This window comes from Ambystoma mexicanum, chromosome 10, assembly GCF_040938575.1.
Source record: "Ambystoma mexicanum isolate Mex_15411 chromosome 10, UKY_AmexF1_1, whole genome shotgun sequence".
Lineage (NCBI taxonomy): Eukaryota > Metazoa > Chordata > Amphibia > Caudata > Ambystomatidae > Ambystoma > Ambystoma mexicanum.
The window spans coordinates 1270563183-1270585391 of record NC_090932.1 but is presented as its reverse complement, the minus strand read 5'-3'; the positions used below and the strand labels follow the sequence as shown (position 1 = coordinate 1270585391).

The window sequence follows — 22209 nt, the reverse complement described above, 5'->3', positions numbered from 1 at the left end:
AATGGTATAAAACCCATCTCTAAAGCAGAGGGAGCCATCATCAGTGGCCTTGAAAAGGTCGATGTCGTCGACGCCGATGTAAAAATCCTCGAAGGCGCCGACAAAGGCGTCGAGAAAACTGGAAGAGGCCTCGAAGAACTCGAGAGGATCGGAATCCTGGTCGAGGATGTCGACGACGTTCTCGACGTCGTGTCGGAGGCTCTCGGTGTAACCGTTGGCTGTGGAGTAGCCATGGGTTTTTCTTTTATCGCCGTCGATGTCGGCGTCGACGCCGGCGTCGACTCGATCGACGGATGCGTCGAAGAACCCTTCGATAACGGCGTCGATCTATGCTTCGAAGGGGCTTTCGACGATGGCGTCGAAGATGCTTTACTTCCCGATGGCTCATGGTGCTTTCGGGTCGACTCTTTCGCCGGGTGCTGCGACTCGCGGCGTTTAGATTTTTTGGGCTTTTCACCCGGGGTATCACCCTCAGCTGACTTCGAGGGGGTCAAGGCCGCTTTCTCGAAGATGCTTAGCATCTTTTTTCTGAATTCCTCCCACTCAGCCTGAGAGCTGTGTTTTGTGGGGCAATTTACTCTTTCAGGGGAACTAGAAGACGATGATAAAGGAGATGTTCTACGTCTCTTTTTCGAGTGTCTAGACCTCGACGAGTGGTGGGAGCCACTTCGAGACCTAGACCGAGAATGCTTTCGACGGTGAGGAGACGAATGTCTCGACTCTACCGTGGAAACTTTCGAGGAAGTTAAAACTGACTTACCTCTCTCGAGCTTCCCCTTATGCTCCTTCAAGGCTTTCGTCGTCATGGATAGGCATTCCTCACACTCCGAACACTGGTGTTCGAATCCCAGACACCACAAACAGATCCTGTGAGGATCCGTCAACGACATTTTCTTCCCACAGTCTCGGCATTTTTTGAAACCGGACCGAGGAGTCGTCGGGTCGGAGGAGGAAGCCATTGAGTACGAGTCGGTTTTCTCGAGGAAATATGTAATATATTTCGACTGACGAACTGAGCAACGGTATTCCGAGGCACACGAAGCGCGGAAAAACGGAACTGAGCAACGGACGCTGCGCGTGGCCATTTATAGGCATGATGACGTCAGCGTCGATACAGTGGCTTTCGAGGAACACCTACTCGACGGACGTCGACGCACAACGTCCTCTACAGGGCAAAAACATTTCCGAGGCCAGCAAGCTGGAGATACAAATATCATAGATAAGGAATACGTCGGAGGACACAATCCCTTCGAAAGGGTGATTCATTGCCACCCATTCATTTACAAGGACGGGTTGACCCTGTAGTAAGGCCAATTCCGATTTCTGATCCCTGTCAACGGCTCAATACCTCCTGGCACTTATGGGCAACGTCTCATGATATCTGTATCTCAAATAATTCTGCATCATTCTCAATTAAGATCACCTTGTGGGCATTGCCGTTAGGGAAAATGTTAGCACCTTTATGATGTATTTTTTAATTTGGTGTTCTACTTTATTAGTTCCTCTTTTACCTGGTTTAGTTGTGCCACCATTGTCCCTATCCAAAAGAACTTGACTTCCAACCCTCTCCACACTCGCGTTGTCACACAAATCATTTGTTTCTTGTCATCTTTTTGTTTAACACTCTCATCACATTAGATCATCGGACATAAACGTAATGTCTTCACTATTTGGGATGTTGTCCACCAAAAGGATTTTCTCTTCAGTCCTTTTTGACACCATAATGGAATGATTTTTCAAGCGCCCACTCATTCTGGATTCATTCAGAATTACTAAATGACTGAGCCACTCGACTGATCTTTCTGTTATTCACCATTTCTAGCCTCTATATTTCGCTCACGAATTGGTCCCCCTGTGTTAAATGTTTTACTGTTATAAAGCCTGTGTGCAAACTAAATTTCAGTACAGTTTATGTCAGATCATCAAAACTACACTGATGTTATCATATGATCGTACTAGTGACTCGAACACAAGTGTCTAAAGTGAAGACGTCCATGATGCAATCTCCTTCATATTTCCTCCTGGTGCCACTCTGTGATTATTCCACGAATGCCTATCAGGTCCCAAAGTCCTTTCTGGGACCTGAGAAGGCGAGCTTTGCTCCAGGTTCGCTCTGATTCCATATTCTCCACTGATTCCTGGGAGGAAATTCTTACAGAGCCTTCCACTGCAATCGTTTCACTCCTGTTGTTGATATTGATATTTTATTTTTATCGCGCTCGTACACAAGTGTTTCAGAGTGCGACAAAGCAAGGGAGTGGAACAGGGGAGAACAAAACAGCTATCTTACTAAGCCCAGTGATATTGAGAATGCGCAAGTGCATGGGAGAGGGGGAGAGGAAAAGTGCATGGAAGGGGGGAGAAGTGGAAAGTGCGAAGCAGAGGAGAAACAGATAATTAACAATAAATAAATAATAAAGGCAACAAACAGTGGTAGTGCAGCAAGCAATTTTCATGTGCTAGTTTTAAGACAGCAGACAGGGTAGGTCTGATAAGTGCAGGAAGAAAAAGGTGGGCTGTATGGGTACAGATGCAGTGCAAGGGGTGGCCGGAGGCAGTGCGGGAGGGCGGCAGGGTCAGCAGGTACCTGGGCCGGGAGGACAGAGGGTGGCCAGGTGCATGGTGCCAAGAGAGAACAGATCAGCAGGGGGAGGGGGAACGAAGGCAGATGAAAAGAGGAAGGTCTTGAGGTGCTTCCGGAACCAGAGATTGTTCTCCTCAAGTTTTAGAGTGGCAGGGAGGCTGTTCCAGAGGGAGGCCCCAGCCGAAGACAGAGATCTACCCCCAGCTTGTTTCTTTGAAAAACAACTGACCCTGAGGGAGTTGGAGGTAGAGGAGCGAAGAGCTCAAGAGGGGAGGTATTTGCAGAGGGATAGCTGAAGTTATTTTGGAATCAGGCCCCAGAAAGCCTCATGGACAATGCAGAGGGTTTTGAATTTAATCCTTGCATCAACTGGGAGCCAATTAAGAGATTTCAGAGCTGGAAAGATAACGATCCTAGGGCTTGAGGCTAAGGACAAGTCTTGCAGTCCTGTTCTGGGTTAGTTGCAGAGGGCGGAGAGTAACGGCAGGTAGATTTAGAAAGAGGCTGTTACAATAGTCCAAGCTAGAGAGAACCAGAGCTTGGGATACCATGAGCTTCTGGCGGAAGGCAGAGTACCTCTGAGGAGGTGGAGTAGGAAATTTGACTTTTTAGAGACCTCAGAGATGTGGACGGAGAAGGAAAGGGTGGAGTCAAAGATGACCCTGAGGTTCTTAGCCTCGCAGGTGGGGGTAGGAGGAGGGCCAAGGGAGGCCGGCCAGAGAGTGAGGGGAGAGGATGGTGAAGGTGTGCCGATGAGGAGGCTCTCCGTCTTGCTGGCATTCAGACAAAGATCATTGGCGGCACACCAATCTTGAATGGCAGTTAGGCAATCAGAGATGAGAGAGGGAGAGGAGGTGGCAGAGAGCAGCCTGAAAATGAGTTGAGTGTCGTCAGCGTAACACTGGAAATTTGAGCAGAAAGTGGCAATGCAGTGGTCGAGAGTTGCCAGCTATTGGTTGAAAAGCCAGGGCGAGAGGTTAGACCCCTGGGGAACAGCACAAGTATAGAGGAAGATAGATGAAAGGAAGGACCCAAGTTGGACCTGGGAGGGTCGATCATAGAGGAAAGAGGTCAGCCTGGACACAACCTGATCAGTGATACCCAGGTTTTCACAGAGATGGTTGAGCAGGATGGTATGGTCAAGACTGTTTGTCAAGACTTAAGACAGGAGCGATAAAGGGAGGAGTCTGAAAATGATTCTTCTGTTATGTTTTTTGATAGGTGATTCCCATTCCAGCCTCCCTCTTTGGACCCTCATCAGTTCTTTCCTTTACTGGTCTAATCTTTGCCTGTACAAGTCATGTCTGTTGATTGATGCTTGCCATGGAAGTTTCAAGTTCAACAGCAGTTGAATAACTCTTGAAGAAATATCTCGTCATTTAGCATTCTCTATCCTTCTTTTTATTTTCCTTTAAATCATTTTCCACCTTCCCCTTCTCCAATTCAAGGCCTGGCTGATGTGCTACTGGCATACTTTCTCCATCTTCTGCCTCCGTACCATCATAGAGGGCGAGCCGCCAACGGGTCTGTCTTATTAACTTCATATCGTACCCTGCACTTACTAATCGCTGCAAATTAGTAGCTGGTTGCGGGGCTGCTTTATTTCACAAGTTGTACAGTGATATAAGACCCACTCCTTCTTTCAGAGAGGCCATCATTCAGGCTGAATCGCCACCACTCGTTTCTTTACAAACCAAAGTTTACAGTGTGGAAGAGATCCCCAAACTGATTTTAACACAACAGACAAGTGCAAGCAAGGGCGAGGGAGATTCACCTCGCGTCACCTCACTCGACTGCAGTAAAAGCTGCACTTTGCATGCACTTCACGGCTTGGATGGCCTTTCATATTCATACCCACAACCAGCTTCGGGAAGCACCCCGTTAAAGCGCTGCTCACAAAACTAAAGGGCCAGCCAATGTCTGCTGCACCGTAGCTACTCTAACAATGCATCAGAGCTCTCTTAATTTTTAAGTAGGCCTGCGTCATCTAAAATAATGACATACAAAACATTACCAGTCACAATGTAACATAACCTGTTTACTCGTTAAAAGCCACTTTAAGACCAGAAGCACCAGTAGGTGAACGAAAGGCCGGTAATGAAAGTGCCACGATGCACTGGCATGTATGAAATGTCAGAAACACAAGTGCCAGGATGCACATGGGAGGAAGGCATGACAGAAACACAAGGAACACACACACACCAACACCACACACTAAAACCTCACATACACAGAGTATGCATACACACAAACACACATACAAACAAACAAGCACGCCACACAGTGTATTAATTGTACCATAAAATAGGCACTGACCACAGAACAACAGACCTACATAACAAAATAGACACCTCTCTACAATAAATGCCCCTCGCCTCATCTCAAGTGACAATAATATTAAGCAGGAATTACTGATCAGGAAGCCGATGGGTCAGATGTGGAAATATTGATTTGCTTGGGTCTGCACATTGACAATAAGCTACAAGGCACTGCGCACCTAGAGCACGTTCGGAGCAAAACCTCAATCCACACTGGCACCATTAGCTCTTTCGCCAACAAGGCCGGAGGGTTCTCAATCGATGCACTGCTCAATCTTCACCATGCTAAGGTGTCCTCTAGCATCCTATAAGGCGCAGAACTATGGGCTATACAAAACCTTGCAATGGTCACTGGAGCGCAGCCTGCTAAATAGGCCATTAAGACTACGACAGTGAACTTCTATTGACATTATCATCCTTGAATTCAATGTGTTGCCCAGGGCGCTAAAAATTCAATTTGGCCATCTGGTCACAACATGGAAACTCTCAATTGCGCCAGCTCAAACTCTCATGAGACTTATACACATGGCTAAAACTACACGAGGAGCATTAATTCCTAAGAGCTATCTGACCAAAATGAATACATTTACCAACGACTGGCTACAACAAGGAGATCGAACGCTGGACATGACACTAAGCACATTTAAGCACCGACTCAGGGAAACACTGAATGAGAATAGCTTTGAGCAGTCATTGGCTAATTTAGTAACTAAAAACCACACATCTGAATTTCACCAGCACATCTAGGATCAGTACTGTTAGGAAAGATTTCAGAATTGTATGTAATTATCCCTCCATGTGTCAACCCCCAAACCTTTTGCTGCTGTTTAGAGACTATTGACTGACTTTGCCAAAGAAGCACAGCCTTCAGCTGCACTCCTCTGGGCTTTTGCTCACTTTTTATGGGGAAACTGACATACCCTTAAGACAGTCAGTACTGGGAGACTTTGTTTCCCTTAGTCCTTTATTCATGTTGCAACTTTCGTGCAACATGTAACAAGTGTGCCATGTATCTTACCATATAGCACACTCGGGTCTATAGTCATTTCCAAAGGCCCTAGAAACTCTCACCTGGACTTTTTATGAACTGTGCAGATGTTTCATAGACAGGACTGGTGGCAGCTATCTTTTCGCATTCTTTTTAACCCTTTCCTGCCATGTTAACCGCGTTACCCACGTTTGGCACGAACAGGTGGCCTGGCTCCAAAATGGCCATGTCATGAGGTTCTTTGTCCTGTCCTTTGGCCATCTTGCCCCTTTGCCTTCCCCAGGTCGAGTCGACCCGGGTCAGTCCTTATTTGGTCATGGACTTTCCTGCGAAACCCAATGTTTTCGCGGGCTTCTGCATGCCTTGTGTGTGTGCCTCCAGGATGTGGGCTGGAACGTCTGGTTCCAATACACATCCTGGGTGCCAGAGAGTCTGGAGTGCCATGAATGACTGGGACCACCGTGGTCCGTGATTGGTACACATATGGAGTATGTGTTTCTGAGCAGATCTGCCATTGGGTCCTCTCCGTTTTGGAGCGAAGGGAACTTTGGATAAGAGGAGGCCGAAAGCACCCATACCATGTCAATCTCCTGAGAACTCACTGAACAAAGGATAGGATCCAAGTATCCTGCAACACAAAGCCGAGTCGAGGAACCACTGGTGACCCGCTGGAAGGTTTGGCACCCTGAGCCCATTGTCGTCCCGTGGGACCCCTCTGCATCTGGCCGTCCTAGAAGGTCTGCGAAGACGCTTTGACCCATTGGAATAGTGGGACCAACTATTCTCGGCACCTTCATCAAACCCTGCAAGTAAGCTTTCTCGGAAGTGTCCCTGGGCCAACCAGTGGACTGACCAGCTTACCCAGTTGCTTAGCTCTGTCACCGCCACTGTTTCGAGGAGGCCCTCGAAACTTGGTATACTGCTAGCTCTGTGTCCTCGACACCCTCACACCAAATTTCGTACACTTGGCATTCCCAGGCCTGGTCATGCCATCCCACCCAATTAGCCCTCATCCATCATCACTCCTGTGGTCTGCCATTCAATTAAGGCTTTGAACTCGGCCTCACTGTGCCTGAGAATAAAGTGTGGCATGGTTTTATCTTCGAGTTTCGGTGTAGCTCGACCCAAAGTTTATTTCCATCTTGACCATCTGACTGGAGACCACGTTTTCAAGCTCTTTACTGCATAAAATACTATAAAATGATGAACTATTGACACTTTCAGTGTTTTTCCATTTAACCTCAAACAGGAGTTTGCTTCTTTCTCACGTTCATGTAGCTTCTCAAGCAGATAACCAGGCTCGCAGCGGCCCCAACTCTTGATACTGGGCTAGCTAGCCTTTCTTGAATTCTCCTTCACCATCAGTTACCTTCAACTGTGCCACACTTCAAGCCCTTTCCATTCACAGGGTTTAAGTTTGCTAAAGTGCATCGTGGAACATCCAGATTCTATACATTCCTATGACTATACATTGGGACATCGCCGCAATCTATTTACTACGTAGCCAGCCTCAGGATTACTTCGTCTGCTTGCGTTACAGCATCTGTACAATTGTAAAATGACTTTGCATTTCTTCAGTGTTTCCTCAAGTCCTCAATTCCTCATATCCTATAGAATGTCTATATTCTTTCTTCATTTGTGTCTTTTCTGGGTGCGTCAATTCTGCTTCGCATGATGTCACCAGTTTTCTTTCTTATTCTTCTTCACATTCCTTCCGGGACCTTCTCCAGAAGACCATTATTTCTTTGTGAATGCATATAGGGTTTTCTCAATGGATACCTTGTCAAGAAATATTTGCGGTATAGGCATCCTCACTGGTACTGCGCATGTTTCAATTTCCGGTTCCCAACATATAGGCAACATTGGGGCGAAGCTTCTGGTAGGGGGGCTTGAATCCTCCTCTACACTACAATTCCCTTTCTTCTTGATCCCTGTCCCTATTTGTCATTTAACAACGCCATTTGCCTTACCATACCCACTACCAACTTGCAATATCTACATAGCACATCCTACTTAGCTCCACCTCTCATTGTCACTCACACTCACATATCCACTGCAACACCATACCGAGCTTCAATAACTGCCTCTCACCCATTCACACCCAGTCACTATGCAACGTTCCATCTCACCTACACAAAATACCAGGCCACCAAAGATATGCAGCCAAATAGGAAAGCACACTTACCATAGTCTCCTCACAGAAACTCACACCGGCGCCTTTGATAGTTCATATCAGACCATTTCACACTGACATCCAGGTACACTGAAACACACCAAAGCATGACCTCTCTGCGCTAACCTCTTCTTACCTACTACACTGCTGCATTCACCCACACCATCACTGACACCCAAGTATGGTGGGTAGATCAAATACAAAAAACTGTGTGCCAGGAAACCTCACTTACCTACTATATTGATAAGCCAATACACACTAACACTGAAATCTTGGAAGGCATTGGGGACTGGTCAATGCTTGTCTTGGGAGTGGAATTGCAGTGGTAAGTGTAGAGGAGGGGCCACTTCACTTGTCAATAAAGCCTGTAGGGAGTCAGAGAGTAAAGTAAGACGGTGGATGTGCTGCAGGTCTCAGAGAGTGGGGCTGTGGGTGCCCAACTCCCTTACATATTTCCTAACAAACTGGAAACTCATCTCAAGGATCGTTGAGCGCTCCGGCGTGGTCATTGAGCACACGGTAAGTGCAGTGCCTCTGACCCCATTTGGGGCCTCTCTTCAACCCTTTACTCCATGGCACAAGTGGCCGTGTGGTAGGCCAGTCCTCCCCCTTACCTGCTCCTGTGTGTGTTTTGCATTCTTTAAAAAAAATATTTGTTCATTTTCCTCCTGTTTCCCGTGTCCCACCAATCCGCTCTCCCTGTCCCCCCACCACCCGCCTCCCATCCCGCCCAGCACCTTACATTGCCCCGTAGGCCCTGCAATTACACCTGCATGGGTCTGTGACCCCATTTTTTCAGGATGAAGAAGCAGGTTAGTGCAGCTGATTCCCAGCGACTCCATTTGCGGCCCAATTTTGGGGGGAAAAACTAACGTAAAATCTCCTTCCCCATGCTTGTGTGCCACTTCCTGGTGTTTTCCCACCCTCCACCTCCCATTGGCTAACTTATCTGGACACAACTGGCCCTCCCAGGGCAGTCCTCTGCCTGGCAGCCCCTTTGGTTAAGGGCCCCAAGCCAAAGGGCGGCTTCTACATTTGCAGCTCCAAGGCATGTCTGCAGGTGTCCGCAGGGGAAGCAAGCAGCTAACAGACACCATCAAAAACTGTAAGTGTGGCATGGGTGGGGTGCAGAGCAATTAATCTACTCCAGAAAGCCCCTGTCACTCTAGCTTACCTTTCCTTAATATAGACTGCCATAAACTTACAGCAGGCATTCAGAAAGATCTGTCACCATCAGCCTGAATATATTCATGACCTGATTGAAAATGTTGCCTTGCATTGCATACTAACATACTTGTCAATGTTAACAAATGCAACACCTGGAGAGAATTGTGAACTTTAGCCTGCGTCACATCTAGATAGAAATGTGAATGATAGCATGTGCCACACTTAGATGAAATGGTGGACTTAGCCTGCGCCACACTAAAATGGAACTGTGAACTTTAGCCTGCGTCTCATCTAGATAGAAATGTGAATGACAGCATGTGCCACACTTAGATGGAACTGAGAACTTTAGCCTGCACCACACTTAGATGAAATTGTAAACTTTAGCCTGTGCCACACTTAGATGAAATTGTGCACTTGAGCCTGCATCGCATCTAGATAGAGTTGTGAATGATAGCATGTACCACACCTAGGTGAATTGGCAAATCTAGCCTGCGTAGCATCTAGTTAGAATTGTGAAAGATAGCATGTACCACACTTAGATGAAATTGTGAACTTTGGCCTGCGTCGCATCTAGATAGAATTGTGAATGATAGCATGTGCCACACTTAGATGAAATTGTGAACTTTGGCCTGCGTCGCATCTAGACAGAATTCTGAAAGATAGCATCTAACACACTTAGATGAAATTGTGAACTTTGGCCTGCATCACATCTAGATAGAATTGTATACCTCTATCCATCCTGTCGCTATGTATATGTATTTCACTATGTACGTCCCCACTGTCCTGCTCATTTGCCTGGTTCAGGCGCGTTTACTGATAATCGTCATATCACACCACTACGCTTACTTTCTTCTATACACCATCATTCAACAATAACACAGCTATGCTACGACACATTCACCTAGCTGTTCTCATACTAACATAACCCCACAAACACCTCATCATCCTAAGAAAACACTGCTAGCTGAGCACATACTGGCTAGCTTAGGCGTCTCCTCAGGCCTTACGCAGCCAGAACTCAGTCTGGGTGTCCACCCCCCAGACTGAACACATCCAACTGATTTCCTCAGCACCACACCTACTGCTAAGAAGCAACTATCGTGCAACAACCACACCAGCTGCACACATATCCGGTGTGCCCATGCACCATTCGACACTCTCGCTCTCTCTACTGATTTGAACTGCGGTTCCCGAGGGCGTTCAACCTACCAGCGCTTTGAGGTCATACCAATGATACATAAGGCGCTACATAAATGCCAAGTAACATAACATAACATCACGCCGTCTCATCCTTTGTCTAGCGGACAAGCATGTTTCACACTGGGGGATTGACATTCCCCCACAATTCTCTTCCCTGTCTCCCTTTTTTGTCCCCTGCTATCATTTGCATAATGCCAAATCTTGCAAATCTTGACACTGACTCTTCTGTCATTTGGCGCTGTGATTAACCTCCTGCTTTATTTGGAGGAAAGTTTAATAACCTTATCTGGTGAAGAAGCCTCCTAACTTCAAGTGTGCAAAGGAGCATATCTCAAGGGAATTACACAACCATGCTCTGGCGGTTCGGTATCACGTTTATTTTTCGACACCAATTTTTCCGAAGTGATTTCTGACGTCGGAATTACTTCGAAAAAACAAATTGAAATATATATGCGGGTGGGGGTCTGTTTTTTTCGAAGTAATTCTAATGTCGGAAAGTACTTTGAAAAATGTCAGTCGGCAAATTAACGTACAATCGGTGGTTCTATGTGATATTTCCGCATAATAAAGGCCTGACACAAAAAATACCTTCTTTTTTTCGGCTGTTTTTTGTGTGGCCTTTAATATGGGGAATTAGGACCCGGCGAGGGTGAATGAGCTTGTAAAAAGCAAGCTCATTGGCCCTCGCCCGGGCCATACTTGCCCGAAAAGGCTCCCAGCACTACCGCGTCTCAGTGTTCTTTCTGCGAATGGCCGCCATGGAAAGGGCGAACGGACTACAGTCCCTTAGCCCTTTCCATGGTGGCCATTTTGTTTGTTTTGTTTGTTTACATTTTTTAACATTCGTTTTAATGGCCGCCCTGGAAAGGGAGAAGGTCTCCCCGATCACTGGTGACCATTTGTTTTTTGCTTTTTTTTTCTCAAGTCGAGAAACGGTTGCAGAGTCGTTTCTGGACTTGAGAACAATTGCTCTTAGTACCCTGGTATGATGTGCCGGGGTACTAATATCAATATAACCCTCAGAGGGGGGCATTAGACAAAGGGTAATGCCCCTGGGGCCATAGTTAGAAGTCCGAGCACAGTAAAGCCCCCCTCCTTGGGTTATATTGCCTAAATATCCCACTTCAATGAAATAAACCATCCCCACCTCCCCCAATCCAATCCCCACCCACCCACCTCCTCCTGCACTGGACAATTTCAAGAAAATCGGAGGGATTAAGCCCCTGAACCCACCTTTCCTTCATGACCATCTCCCTTTCCCCGCCCAAAGCCTCCCCACCTCTACCCACTCTCACCACGGACACACTAACACAGCCACACAAACATACATACAGTCACACAAACACATTTACCCCCTCCCCGGCCCCTTCCCTTCTCTCCCCATACATTGATCACATCCACAGACACACACAAAGACACACTAAACACTTACCTCGGCTTCAGCGACTCACCTCTTCCGGCTACACATGCACACAGGAAACCACTATCATTCACTCCCTCCTCTTAACCCCCATGCACCTAACCATTTCTTGGCCTGTTTCATCTCTTTCCTATTCCAGATTTTCCTTATCCCCTCAACTACTCCCCTTTTTCCCCGAGAGTAAATCTTGAATTGGACAGAGCATCTTTTTGGCCGCTGAAACAGCAGCCCGCTTTACAAATGCCAGGCAATGTTCCATAACAAGCACTTGGGTGTAAACAATGTCAAGAACAAAAGTAGCAGGATGCATGCGGATAGACTAAGAGTCACCTGAGAGGCATCCGGTATAGATTTACAAGTAGTAGGAGCGGCCCTAGTAACTAGTATATATATGTATATCGGTACAGCACATTGCAGAATACACTTAGGTGGGGTTTGTTGCAGGGCTGAGTGCGCAAGGATGCAGTAGATTGTTTTTAGCCACGACAGGACTACATGTGCCAACTTGCACTGTGGCAGGAGTCAGTGAAGGGATACAAGGACCAGAAAGCAATGGGTGAGGGCTGACAGCAGTAATACAGTTACCGTTTTGCATTAGGGTGGGAGTTAACAGACAGAATACAAGTACCAGGATGCATTGGGTTAAGAGTTTTAGCCAGGGTTGGAAGTACCAGGGAGCATCGGCATTGCAGATTACAGCAGGACTACAATGTTACAATGCACTAGGGCGGATTAAGCAAGTGGGTTGAGGGGATTTTGAAAGTAAACTGACCTGCAGCATCTCTGTGTTCCCTGGGGAGATAACAAATAAACAGAACTTCATGAATACATGATACAATAAGTATGTGGCTGTCTGGAAAAAGGACGCTGCATCCGGGTACTTCATACAATCAAAGCTCTGGTACGCAATGGATTCACGGTACTGCCATGGGGAACCTGAGCCTTTTGCCTCTAGAACTGAATGGAAACCAGAGGCGTTGCTAGGGGGTTTGGGGGGGGGGAGTGAGGGGACTATAGCCCAGGGTCTTTTGGTTGTAGCCCCGGATAGAAGCTCAGGGACTACAACCACTACGACATTAGCATAGCCCTTGATTTTTTCCAGACCTAGCAACACCCCTGATGGAAACAGTGGGCGAGCTCAGAGATAGAGAGCCGTTCACCTAGGGTGGACTGGGAACCAACAGAGGCCCTGGAAATAATTTTCAAAATGGCCCCATATCACACATTTTCAGCAAGCCATACCCTTTCCCTTCGGTGAAAATTTGGAAATACCACACAAAAGAGGCCCATGGTGCAGAGGACTACCGGGAAATCTCCAGAGTTCACTCTAGGCCAGACCACCCCTGAGTTCACCTATTAGAATGAACAGAAGCAGTGAGATGGCACAGCGACACATTCCTCTACGAGGACTGAAGGAAACGTGGAGTTGGCGAATGTACACAGAGCCTTTCACTAAGGTGGAATACAAATGGAACTGACAGATCACTACAGAAACCTTCACCTCCACGACTGAATGAAAACAGGAAGATGGCACAGGTATGCAAAGCCTTTCAGCCACAGCACTACATGGAAACGAGGAACTAGCACAAGAATACAGAGCCTTTCAACCATAGGACTGAATGGAAATAGAGAGTCGACAAATAGAAACTGGGCCTTGCACCTCATGGTCTGTATGTAATCAGGGCGATGATATGTATATTGTCCCTTTCATATGTAGAGTTGGGTCGAAACAGACTGCTGTTACAGGAAGAAGAACCTTTCATCTTTATGACTTATTTGAAACAGTGCACTCGCTCTCAAGCTCTCTTTTACTTGGTCCAGAGGGAATGGAGACCATGGAGACCATTTTAATACCTCATTGGTTGACACAGGGATACAAAGCCTTTCATCTCTAGAATTTATGAACTGGTGCATTGGCACAGAGAAACGGAGCCTTTCACCCCTGGTGCTGAATGTAAAAAGGTTGATAGCACAATAAGCACAGCTTTTCACCTTTATAAACGCATGAAAACAGTGTAGCAGAGCATTTTACCTCTGAAGTCCATTTTTCCAGGGCTATGGCACACTGATACAGAACCTGTTAACTTTAGGATCTGAAGGTCCAGGGTGATGGCAGAGGGATACAGAACCTTTTATCCTCTAATCTCTAAAGGTCCAGAGTGATGGCACAGGGATAGAGAGCCTTTTACCACTAGGGCAAGATGGTCCAGGGAGATGGCAAGGGCATACCTGGCATTCTACTTGTGGGGTCTGAAGGTCATGGGTAATGTCATAGGCATATAGAAACTTTAACTTTTCGGGAGACTGGCACCATGGTACAGGGTCTTTTCTTCTAGCGTTCGGCCTCAGTTCGGAGATAGGAATCTATAGGAGTGGAAAGTAGTTCTTAGAGGTGCTAAGTGTTTAGGGGATGTGGCTGAAGCCAGGGTCGGGCTAGTAAAAATAATTGACCTAGCACCAAGAAACAGTGGCCTGCATCCACAAATTACAATTTAGGACCTTTTGCAGTTCCTATCCTAGTTGAACACGGAAGGATATTTTTTAGAAAGTTGGGGCAAACAGTGGATTTTAAAGCATATTTAGCCTATAACATCCAGTAAACCTGTTTCTTGATGTACACGGCACTAATTAATCAAAGTGTCCTCAGGATGTCCCACACTGGCCTATTCCATCAATTTCGTCAGGTGTTGTGATATATGCGAGTCTCAGCCTGCTGTAGGCATGAAGTAGAGGATGGTGAAGGTGAGAGAATTGCCACCCTTTTCTGTAAGAGAAACCTGCAGTGATGAGAGACCCACTGTCTACCCACGGTCTCCTCGCGCTTTGAAACACTGGTGTATGGGAACGCTACAAATGAAATATATCATATCGTATCATACCAGAAATTCAAAGGAATACCATGCTACATTCCTCGTTAGCTTGCACGGTGGCTGACCTAGTTGTAAATACCTAATATTCTCAATACAGGCAAAAAACAATGTGCCAGAGACTCTCAAAAGCTCCAACCTTTTGGGAAATTGTGTGGTTCCACTACAGGCCAGTGCCCCTTTGCATGTGTAGAGCCAGTGGTCACCTGAAAAATAGAACAAATCAAGTGCTCTTACCCTCCCAGGGGCTGTTGGTCGGGCTGGTAGCGTCCTGCTCGGTTGGTGTAGAAGGTTCAGAGAACTCAATGTACTTTTTCCTAGAGAGACGAAGACAAAATTGGACATCTGTCAAGTCCAGAGCACATCTTGGGTCTAGAAGATGAAGATAATCTGAGTGTGGACAAAGAACCATGGGAAGTATCATTGTAGGGCTACCTCCCCTACACCGGCCTCCACCTTAATACATTTTCAGAGAACACGTCCCTTTTCCACATCAGATCCCCATCACAGCAGACAGCTTCCAGCTGAGTAACTGTACCAGTCCAATGTGCAGAGCAGGTGTTCTATAGTGGTAATTCCGGAATATAGGTTGGACATAGGCACCATGGACATGTGTTTACAGTGGCAATGATTACATGTTATGTTAGCGGTACTTGTATAGCGCACAGTCACCAACGGAATTGGTCCCCAGGCGCTCTGGCGGATCTGTAAACAGGAAGGGTGGGTCTTCCTTGCATACATATATTGTGCTATGTTACTGGGATTTTAAACACGCTCATCTGACATTTACATTGACTCCAGGTGAGGTGATGGAACTAAAAGAGATGGGTGAGTTAGGTCAGTGGGGAGAGCAGGAAATGCAAGATAGCTTTGATCTTGTGTTGATGTATGCAGACCAGAAGTACCCTGAGATCTGCGTGTGGGTCCGTTTCTAGGTGTTCAGTGTTGAGAGCATTATGGCAGACATTTGTGTCTGAAGGGAGCCTTGTGTGCATGTATTACTTGCATCCATTTAGGGGCTGTGTTATGTAAATTGGTTGTGGCAGTGTTTTGCTTTGATGTTTTGTGTCTTTGAGAGGGGTGTTCAAATTGCCAAGTGTGATTTACTTAGCTTGGATGTGTATTGTGTGGAAAAGTACCATTCGAGCGTGTTAGTGCTGGGAGGATAGGTATCATAAACATGTGTTATAAAATGCTCCAGTGCACTGTTGGTGACCTGGCAGGTATTGGATGTTTTCATGTGTTTCCATCCAAAACCAATTGTATGGCCTTTTATCCAACTTGTCTGAAATGTGTGTTGTAAAAAATAATTTCAACCCATTATTTTAAGAAATCTTCTAGGGGGAGCCAGCCCACCAACCCCAAACTCCCTTATAACTCCAGGCCTGCCCTCTATGCACACTAGATCCGGAAGGTTAAGGGAAAACATGTATGCGCAGCTGCCGCTAGTCTTTAATCAATACAAACAACCAAAAGAAAACGTGCATCTTCAACTAGGGCTTAATTATGGATTACCATGCTGAGTCTCACACAATCATGATACAAAATGAATAAAACAATGTTCCCAAAAATGAAAACAGGCAACAGCGTGTTAGACTATGTTGCTTCAGTTATCATAAGATAGCAGCAATATGTCAAAAACAATAATTGGAATTTTTGTCCCTTGACGATCTCAGGAACAACATAAAGATCATTTAGAACAGAATCCAATATGACACAATGAGAAACTAGTTACAATGAAAAATATGTGGGGAAACACAACTCAAATCAAATACGGGGATCATGCTGCACCGTACACAGGAGTTATGGAAGGTTATATCTGATTTTACCAACCTCAATTAGAGTGGTACATTTCATCGCAGCCATAATACCGAAAAATACAAATTTTAAATGTTTTTATTTGGGGGGTTGCCCCCAGTCCCCCTTTTTCCCACCTTATAACGCCACCCCAACCCCATCCCGACTCATTTTAACCCCTTACCCCACTACCCCATATATATTTAATTAATATTTTCGTTGTTTTTCAGTGTTATGTACTGCAGTGAAATGTACCACTATGTTATGTTTTCAGTAAAATTACTGTGCACCATTATGGAACTTCAATGTCTAGAGAGACCAGAAATATATAAAAATTAATAAGTGAAACAGTAGTCATATACCCATTTCATGACTATAACGAATGTTGAGAATATGATACGCCAAGGGAATTAGTTACGTTGAAATAGGATATCTGCTCAATCACAGCATCAGCTAAACAGAACTTTATATTAATTACAACATGCTGGCAGTGTAACTATCGGTCACACAAAAAAGCTGTCTAATCTTCGAGTTCCGCTACTACCTCCCAAAGATGTACCACTATTGCCTCGAATCAGAGCTCAGTGGACAGTCACAAGGAGAGATGAAGCTCTTGAGATAGGCAGCAACGTGCAGGTACTCGTTTGTTGTACCCTTGCTGAGATTAAGCCATTATGTGAATAATGGCAAGTGCTTGTACGATCCATGAAGCGGCCCTTGCACCATCTTCTGATGACTACACTTCACAGGTCCAGCCAAAGAGGTGCAAGCAAGCAACCAGGAGAATGTGAAGATGAAAATCAGAACTTGTTAGGAAAGCGAGTAGTTTACCGAGTATGAAGGACATGAACTGATGCATGTTGAGGCATGTAGTCCACAGATGGTAAGAGACTATGGGCCCGATTCATGGAAATCCACACAGAAATCCTGCAAGATCTCCGTGCCGAGAAGGACATTGCACAAGCCTGCGTGATTAAGTAAATCTGCACACTCAGCGTATTCATGGATCTCTATGCACAATTCCAGCAGACGCGCAAAGGTAATGGAGCTAAACGAGGAACGCCCACAACACACCCCCACGCAAACCAAAACCCAAGCCATACCCCAACCCAAGCGCAAACCTCTGCATCCACCCCTAAGCCACCATCCAGCAAAACTGCGAAAATGCGTGGGCCTCCTTATAAGCATGTGGCACCCATGCGAAAAACTCAAAGTGTTGAGGCTGCACCCCCAACGAAAACACGCAGACTCCCTCGTAATCTAGGGCAGCACCCCTGAGAAAACGCAAGAGCATCCTTGTAAGTTGAGTCCGCACCCCCCAACGAAAATGTGCAGACTCCCTCGTAATCTAGGGCAGCACCCCTAGAAAACGCAAAGCATCCTTGTAAGTCGAGGCCGCACCCCCACTGAAAACGAGCGGGCCCCCTCGCATTTTAAGACACCCTTGCGAAACTGCAATTCCACCCCTACACACTAGGTACCCAATCTGCTGGCATATACCCCCACTGCACATCAACCCCTCAAGTCAAGACACCACCCACCAGCCCACTTCATCTTCGACACTACCCCAGGCAGCCCCCTCAACTCTAGGCACCATCCACCAGCCGCTTCACCTCCGACATTACCCCAGGCAGCCCCCTCAAGTCCAGATACCACCCAGCAGCCCCCTTCACCTCCAACACTACCCCAGTCAGCCTCCTCAAGTCCAGAAACCACCCACCAGCCCCCTTCACCTCTGACACTACCTCACACAGCCACCTCAAGTCCAAACACCACCCACCTGCTCCCTTCACCTCCGACATTACCCCAGGCAGCCCCCTCAAGTCCGCACACCACCCACCAGCCCCCTTCACCTCCGACACCACCCCAGGCAGCCCCCTCAAGTCCAGACACAACCCACCAGCCTCCTTCATCTCCGACACCACACCAGGCAGCCCCATCAAGTCCAGACACCACCCACTAGCCCTGTCACCTCCGACACTACCCCAGGCAGCCCCCTTCACCTCCAACACTACCCCAGGCAGCCCCTTCAAGTCCAGACACCACCCAACAGCCCCCTTCACCTCTGACACCACCCCAGGCAGCGCCCTCAAGTCCAGACACCAACCATCAGCCCCCTTCACCTCTGAGACTACCCCAGGCAGCCCCCTCAAGTCTGACACCATGACCAGTGCCCTTCACTTCTGACACTACCCCAGGCAACCCCCTTCACCTCCATCACTACCCAGGCAGACCCCACAAGTCTAGACACCACCCACCAGCCCCCTTCACCTCTGACACTACCCCAGGGAGCCCTCTTCACCTCTGACACTACCCCAGACAGCCTCCTCAAGTCCAGTCACCACCCACCAGCCCCCTTCACCTCTGACAATACCCCAGGCAGCCCCCTCAAGTCCGGAAACCACCCAACAGCCCCCTTCATCTCCACCACTACCCCAGGCAGCTTGCTTCACTTCCGACCCCAGACAGCCCCCTCAAATCCAAACACTACCCACCAGCCGCCATCACCTCCAACTCCACCCCATGCAGCCCCCTCAAGTCAAGACACCACCCAACGGCCCCTTCACCTCTGAAACCACCCCAGGTAGCCCCCTCAAGTCCAGACACCACCTACCAGCCGCCTTCACCTCCAACACTACCCCAAGCAGCCCCCTTCACCTCCAACACTACCCCAGGCAGACCCATTCACCTCTGACACTGCCCCAATTAGCCCCCTTCACCTCTGACACTACCCCAGGCAGCCCCCAACAGTCTCCCATGCATGCAGTTCAACGTATGGCTGCAACTCACCTGAACCTCCACCATGAAGCACACCACCAACATGTCCACCGCCAACACAATCAACAGGAAGCACTGAAGATTAATCCTGGACTGTAGCATCTGCTGTTACTCCCTGGCAGACTGGAATCTGAAGTCCCCCAACCAGACAGCACTACATTGCATCAACAACATTGCATCAACAACACTGTGGCCACCCAATCAACATGTGACAAGTGAATGCAATGCAACGTGGCATGTGCCTGTTGGCCATGCGTCATTGCAAAGGCATCAAAGCACACCAACTGAATGTGTTTGCTTTGGACAGAAGTAAACATATTCATACATCGGCCAGATCCACAAATAATGACCAGGCGCATCAAAGCCTGAGCACAAGTGATCTGGGCTGAAGTCGTGTCAAAGTCCCTGCCAGGGACCACAACATGACAGGGTCATGGGTGATGGGAAGTCAGTCACACAGGAAGAGCAAAGATAGCTTGCAAATGCATTCCAGTTGCAGAGGTGTAGCAAGACTTGAGAGCAGGCAGTATGTGACTGCACATGCAGGTGGGCGTGTGCGCATGACATGGGTGTGACACAGCAATGACAAACAAATGTGCAGGTAACGTGACCGGAGCACACCTCCACAGTGAGCCCACCTCCCTCCATCCCAACCACACTGATGCCAAACACAAATTGATGCTGCACATGTAAATGCAAATGAAAATATACAGTGCAGACCCAGTCATCTGATTGACCGTCCCCCACATGTCAGGCACATGTGCATCCTTTCAGACACAACGATTACAGCACCAACAAGACACAAACACAGGAACGCCACAAGACTCATGGCTTGTAATGGAGAGATGCACTGGCTGAAAAGTGAATGATCAAAGTTGAAGACACACCAATGAACTACATGAAGTGTGAAATGGAACAAAAGGAAAGATGTATTAAACCAAAATATATACAAGAAAAACGGGGAATGAACGTCCAAGCAGTCCGAGGGAAAACATGAAATCACAAAATAGCCCTACGCCTAAATATATACATGAAAAACAGGGAAGGAAAGTCTTCAGTCTGTGGCAAATAATAAATAAAAAAGGGAAACCTACACCTAAATAACTATATAAAAAGGCATCAGGCTAGTCCTCCTCTCCAATCTCACTCAAGGTGTCGATCAGGGCTGAGTCGCATGCCACATCCTCCTTCATCGGGTGGGCCTCTGCTGTTTCCTGAAGGGCTAGCAGGATGGACATCATCTGTGCCTCTGCCTCCCGTGCCACCCTGCAAGTGGCCTCCAGGATGGCAGCCCGCCTCCTTGCCCAATGCACCGCAGCCTCAGCCATGGCCACCATCACTCTGGCTTCCCGTACCCAATGCCTCTCTGCCACCAGCTGCCGTTCATATCTCTGGAACACGGAAGACATTGAGTGCATCAATTCCACTTGGTTCTCCTGTCTCACAATTTCCACCTGCCACCTTGGGTTGGTCTGCCCTGAAACATAACGCCTCCTCCTCCTTGCCACCGGCTGCCGTTGTGCTCAGTGCACGCTCCCTTGGTACGCCCTCTGACCTGATGATGCCGTACATGTGATTCCTACCTCGGCCGGGAATGTAACCTCCACCAGACGGGCGGATGTGGGTGGGACTAGTGCACAGGGGGCCCTTCTGGTATGTGGTCCGGAAGGCACCCCAGAGGACGACCAATGCACAGAGGAAGCCGAGGAGGTGGTTGCAGCAGTGAACAGCCCACCGAGTTCAGCAGTGAACAGGCCTGCTACCAGCAGGGCCACAAGGCGGTACAGCATAGTGTGATGATGGGCAAGCAGACAATGAGTAGCCTGGCCACCATCAAGAATGTCTGCAGTCCACCTCGTAAGCCCGGCCAGCAGGGGCAGGACCTGATCCCTGATGGACACATCAGCCTGCAACGGGATGCTGGTCTTGGTGGAGGCATCTCGGCAAGCGCACAGTCCTGCATCTGATGGCCCAGGGACAGGATTTTGCACAGGCACCTCCACGGTTGCCTGCACAGCCTCATGCCCCTGGGACAGGATGGCAGCAAGCACTTCCACCTTGACACCCCCACCTGACCTAATGGGCTGGGCTGCAACGGCCACCTCCTCCCCCTCCCCCTCTGTGAACCTGGATGACTCCAGGGTGTCTTTCGCCATGGATGGTCCCTTTGATGCATCACCCGGTCCCACCGCTGCTGAGGTGTGCCCTGCCACCTCCACCTCCTTGGACTTATCCCCATCAGCCACGCCCGATGCTACAGGCGCTATCTCGGCCACATCGCTCCCTGAAAATGAGCTGGCACGATGAGAAACACTTCCATGACACATCCACATGTAAAGACAGCGCTATGTGGCCAAGATGTATCACATGACCCTAGGGGAAGGGCAACGTGACCCAACTGCAACCTGATGCACATCCATGGGAGACATTCCACATGGGCATAGGGTTGGGCAGGGAGAACACTTGTATGACGTACACAGACGTAAAGCATGTGAACACAGATGTGGTGGCCCAACGCCATTGACACATTGTGGGCAAGACACACAGTAGAATCATGGCCATCAGTGGCCAACCATACTTACACCACTCACAGCCTAGCCATGCCGACACCTGCCTGGGCACCTCTCTACACCATCACATCAAACAACATGCCTCTGCTGAAACCCATCCTGCGTGCATCCAACGCATAAATGCATCAACTGCACAGGCACACATGCATGCCATAGCCCCAAGCACATTCACATGGCATGCACACACATCACTCAAAGTGCACAAGCAGCATCATGACCAATCACATCACAGTCCCGCTAACTACAATCCCCAAACGTGACTACGCAAAACCTCCAAATGCACGTGTGGCCTCCAGACGTGAGTGGTGCATAAGCACACATTGCTATTGTCGCCACAACCACATGTG

General features: G+C 47.9%; 1 protein-coding gene across 2 annotated transcripts in view; it reads right to left on the bottom strand.

Annotated features, from left to right (window-relative positions):
- Positions 1 to 22209, bottom strand: part of RASAL1 (RAS protein activator like 1) — a 1443380-nt gene that overhangs the window by 116517 nt on the left and 1304654 nt on the right. For both annotated transcript variants that reach the window (XM_069619245.1, XM_069619246.1), the window contains one exon: positions 14955 to 15034. In XM_069619245.1, the coding sequence (XP_069475346.1) occupies positions 14955 to 15034 (80 nt within the window). The remainder of the gene's footprint in view (positions 1 to 14954; positions 15035 to 22209) is intronic.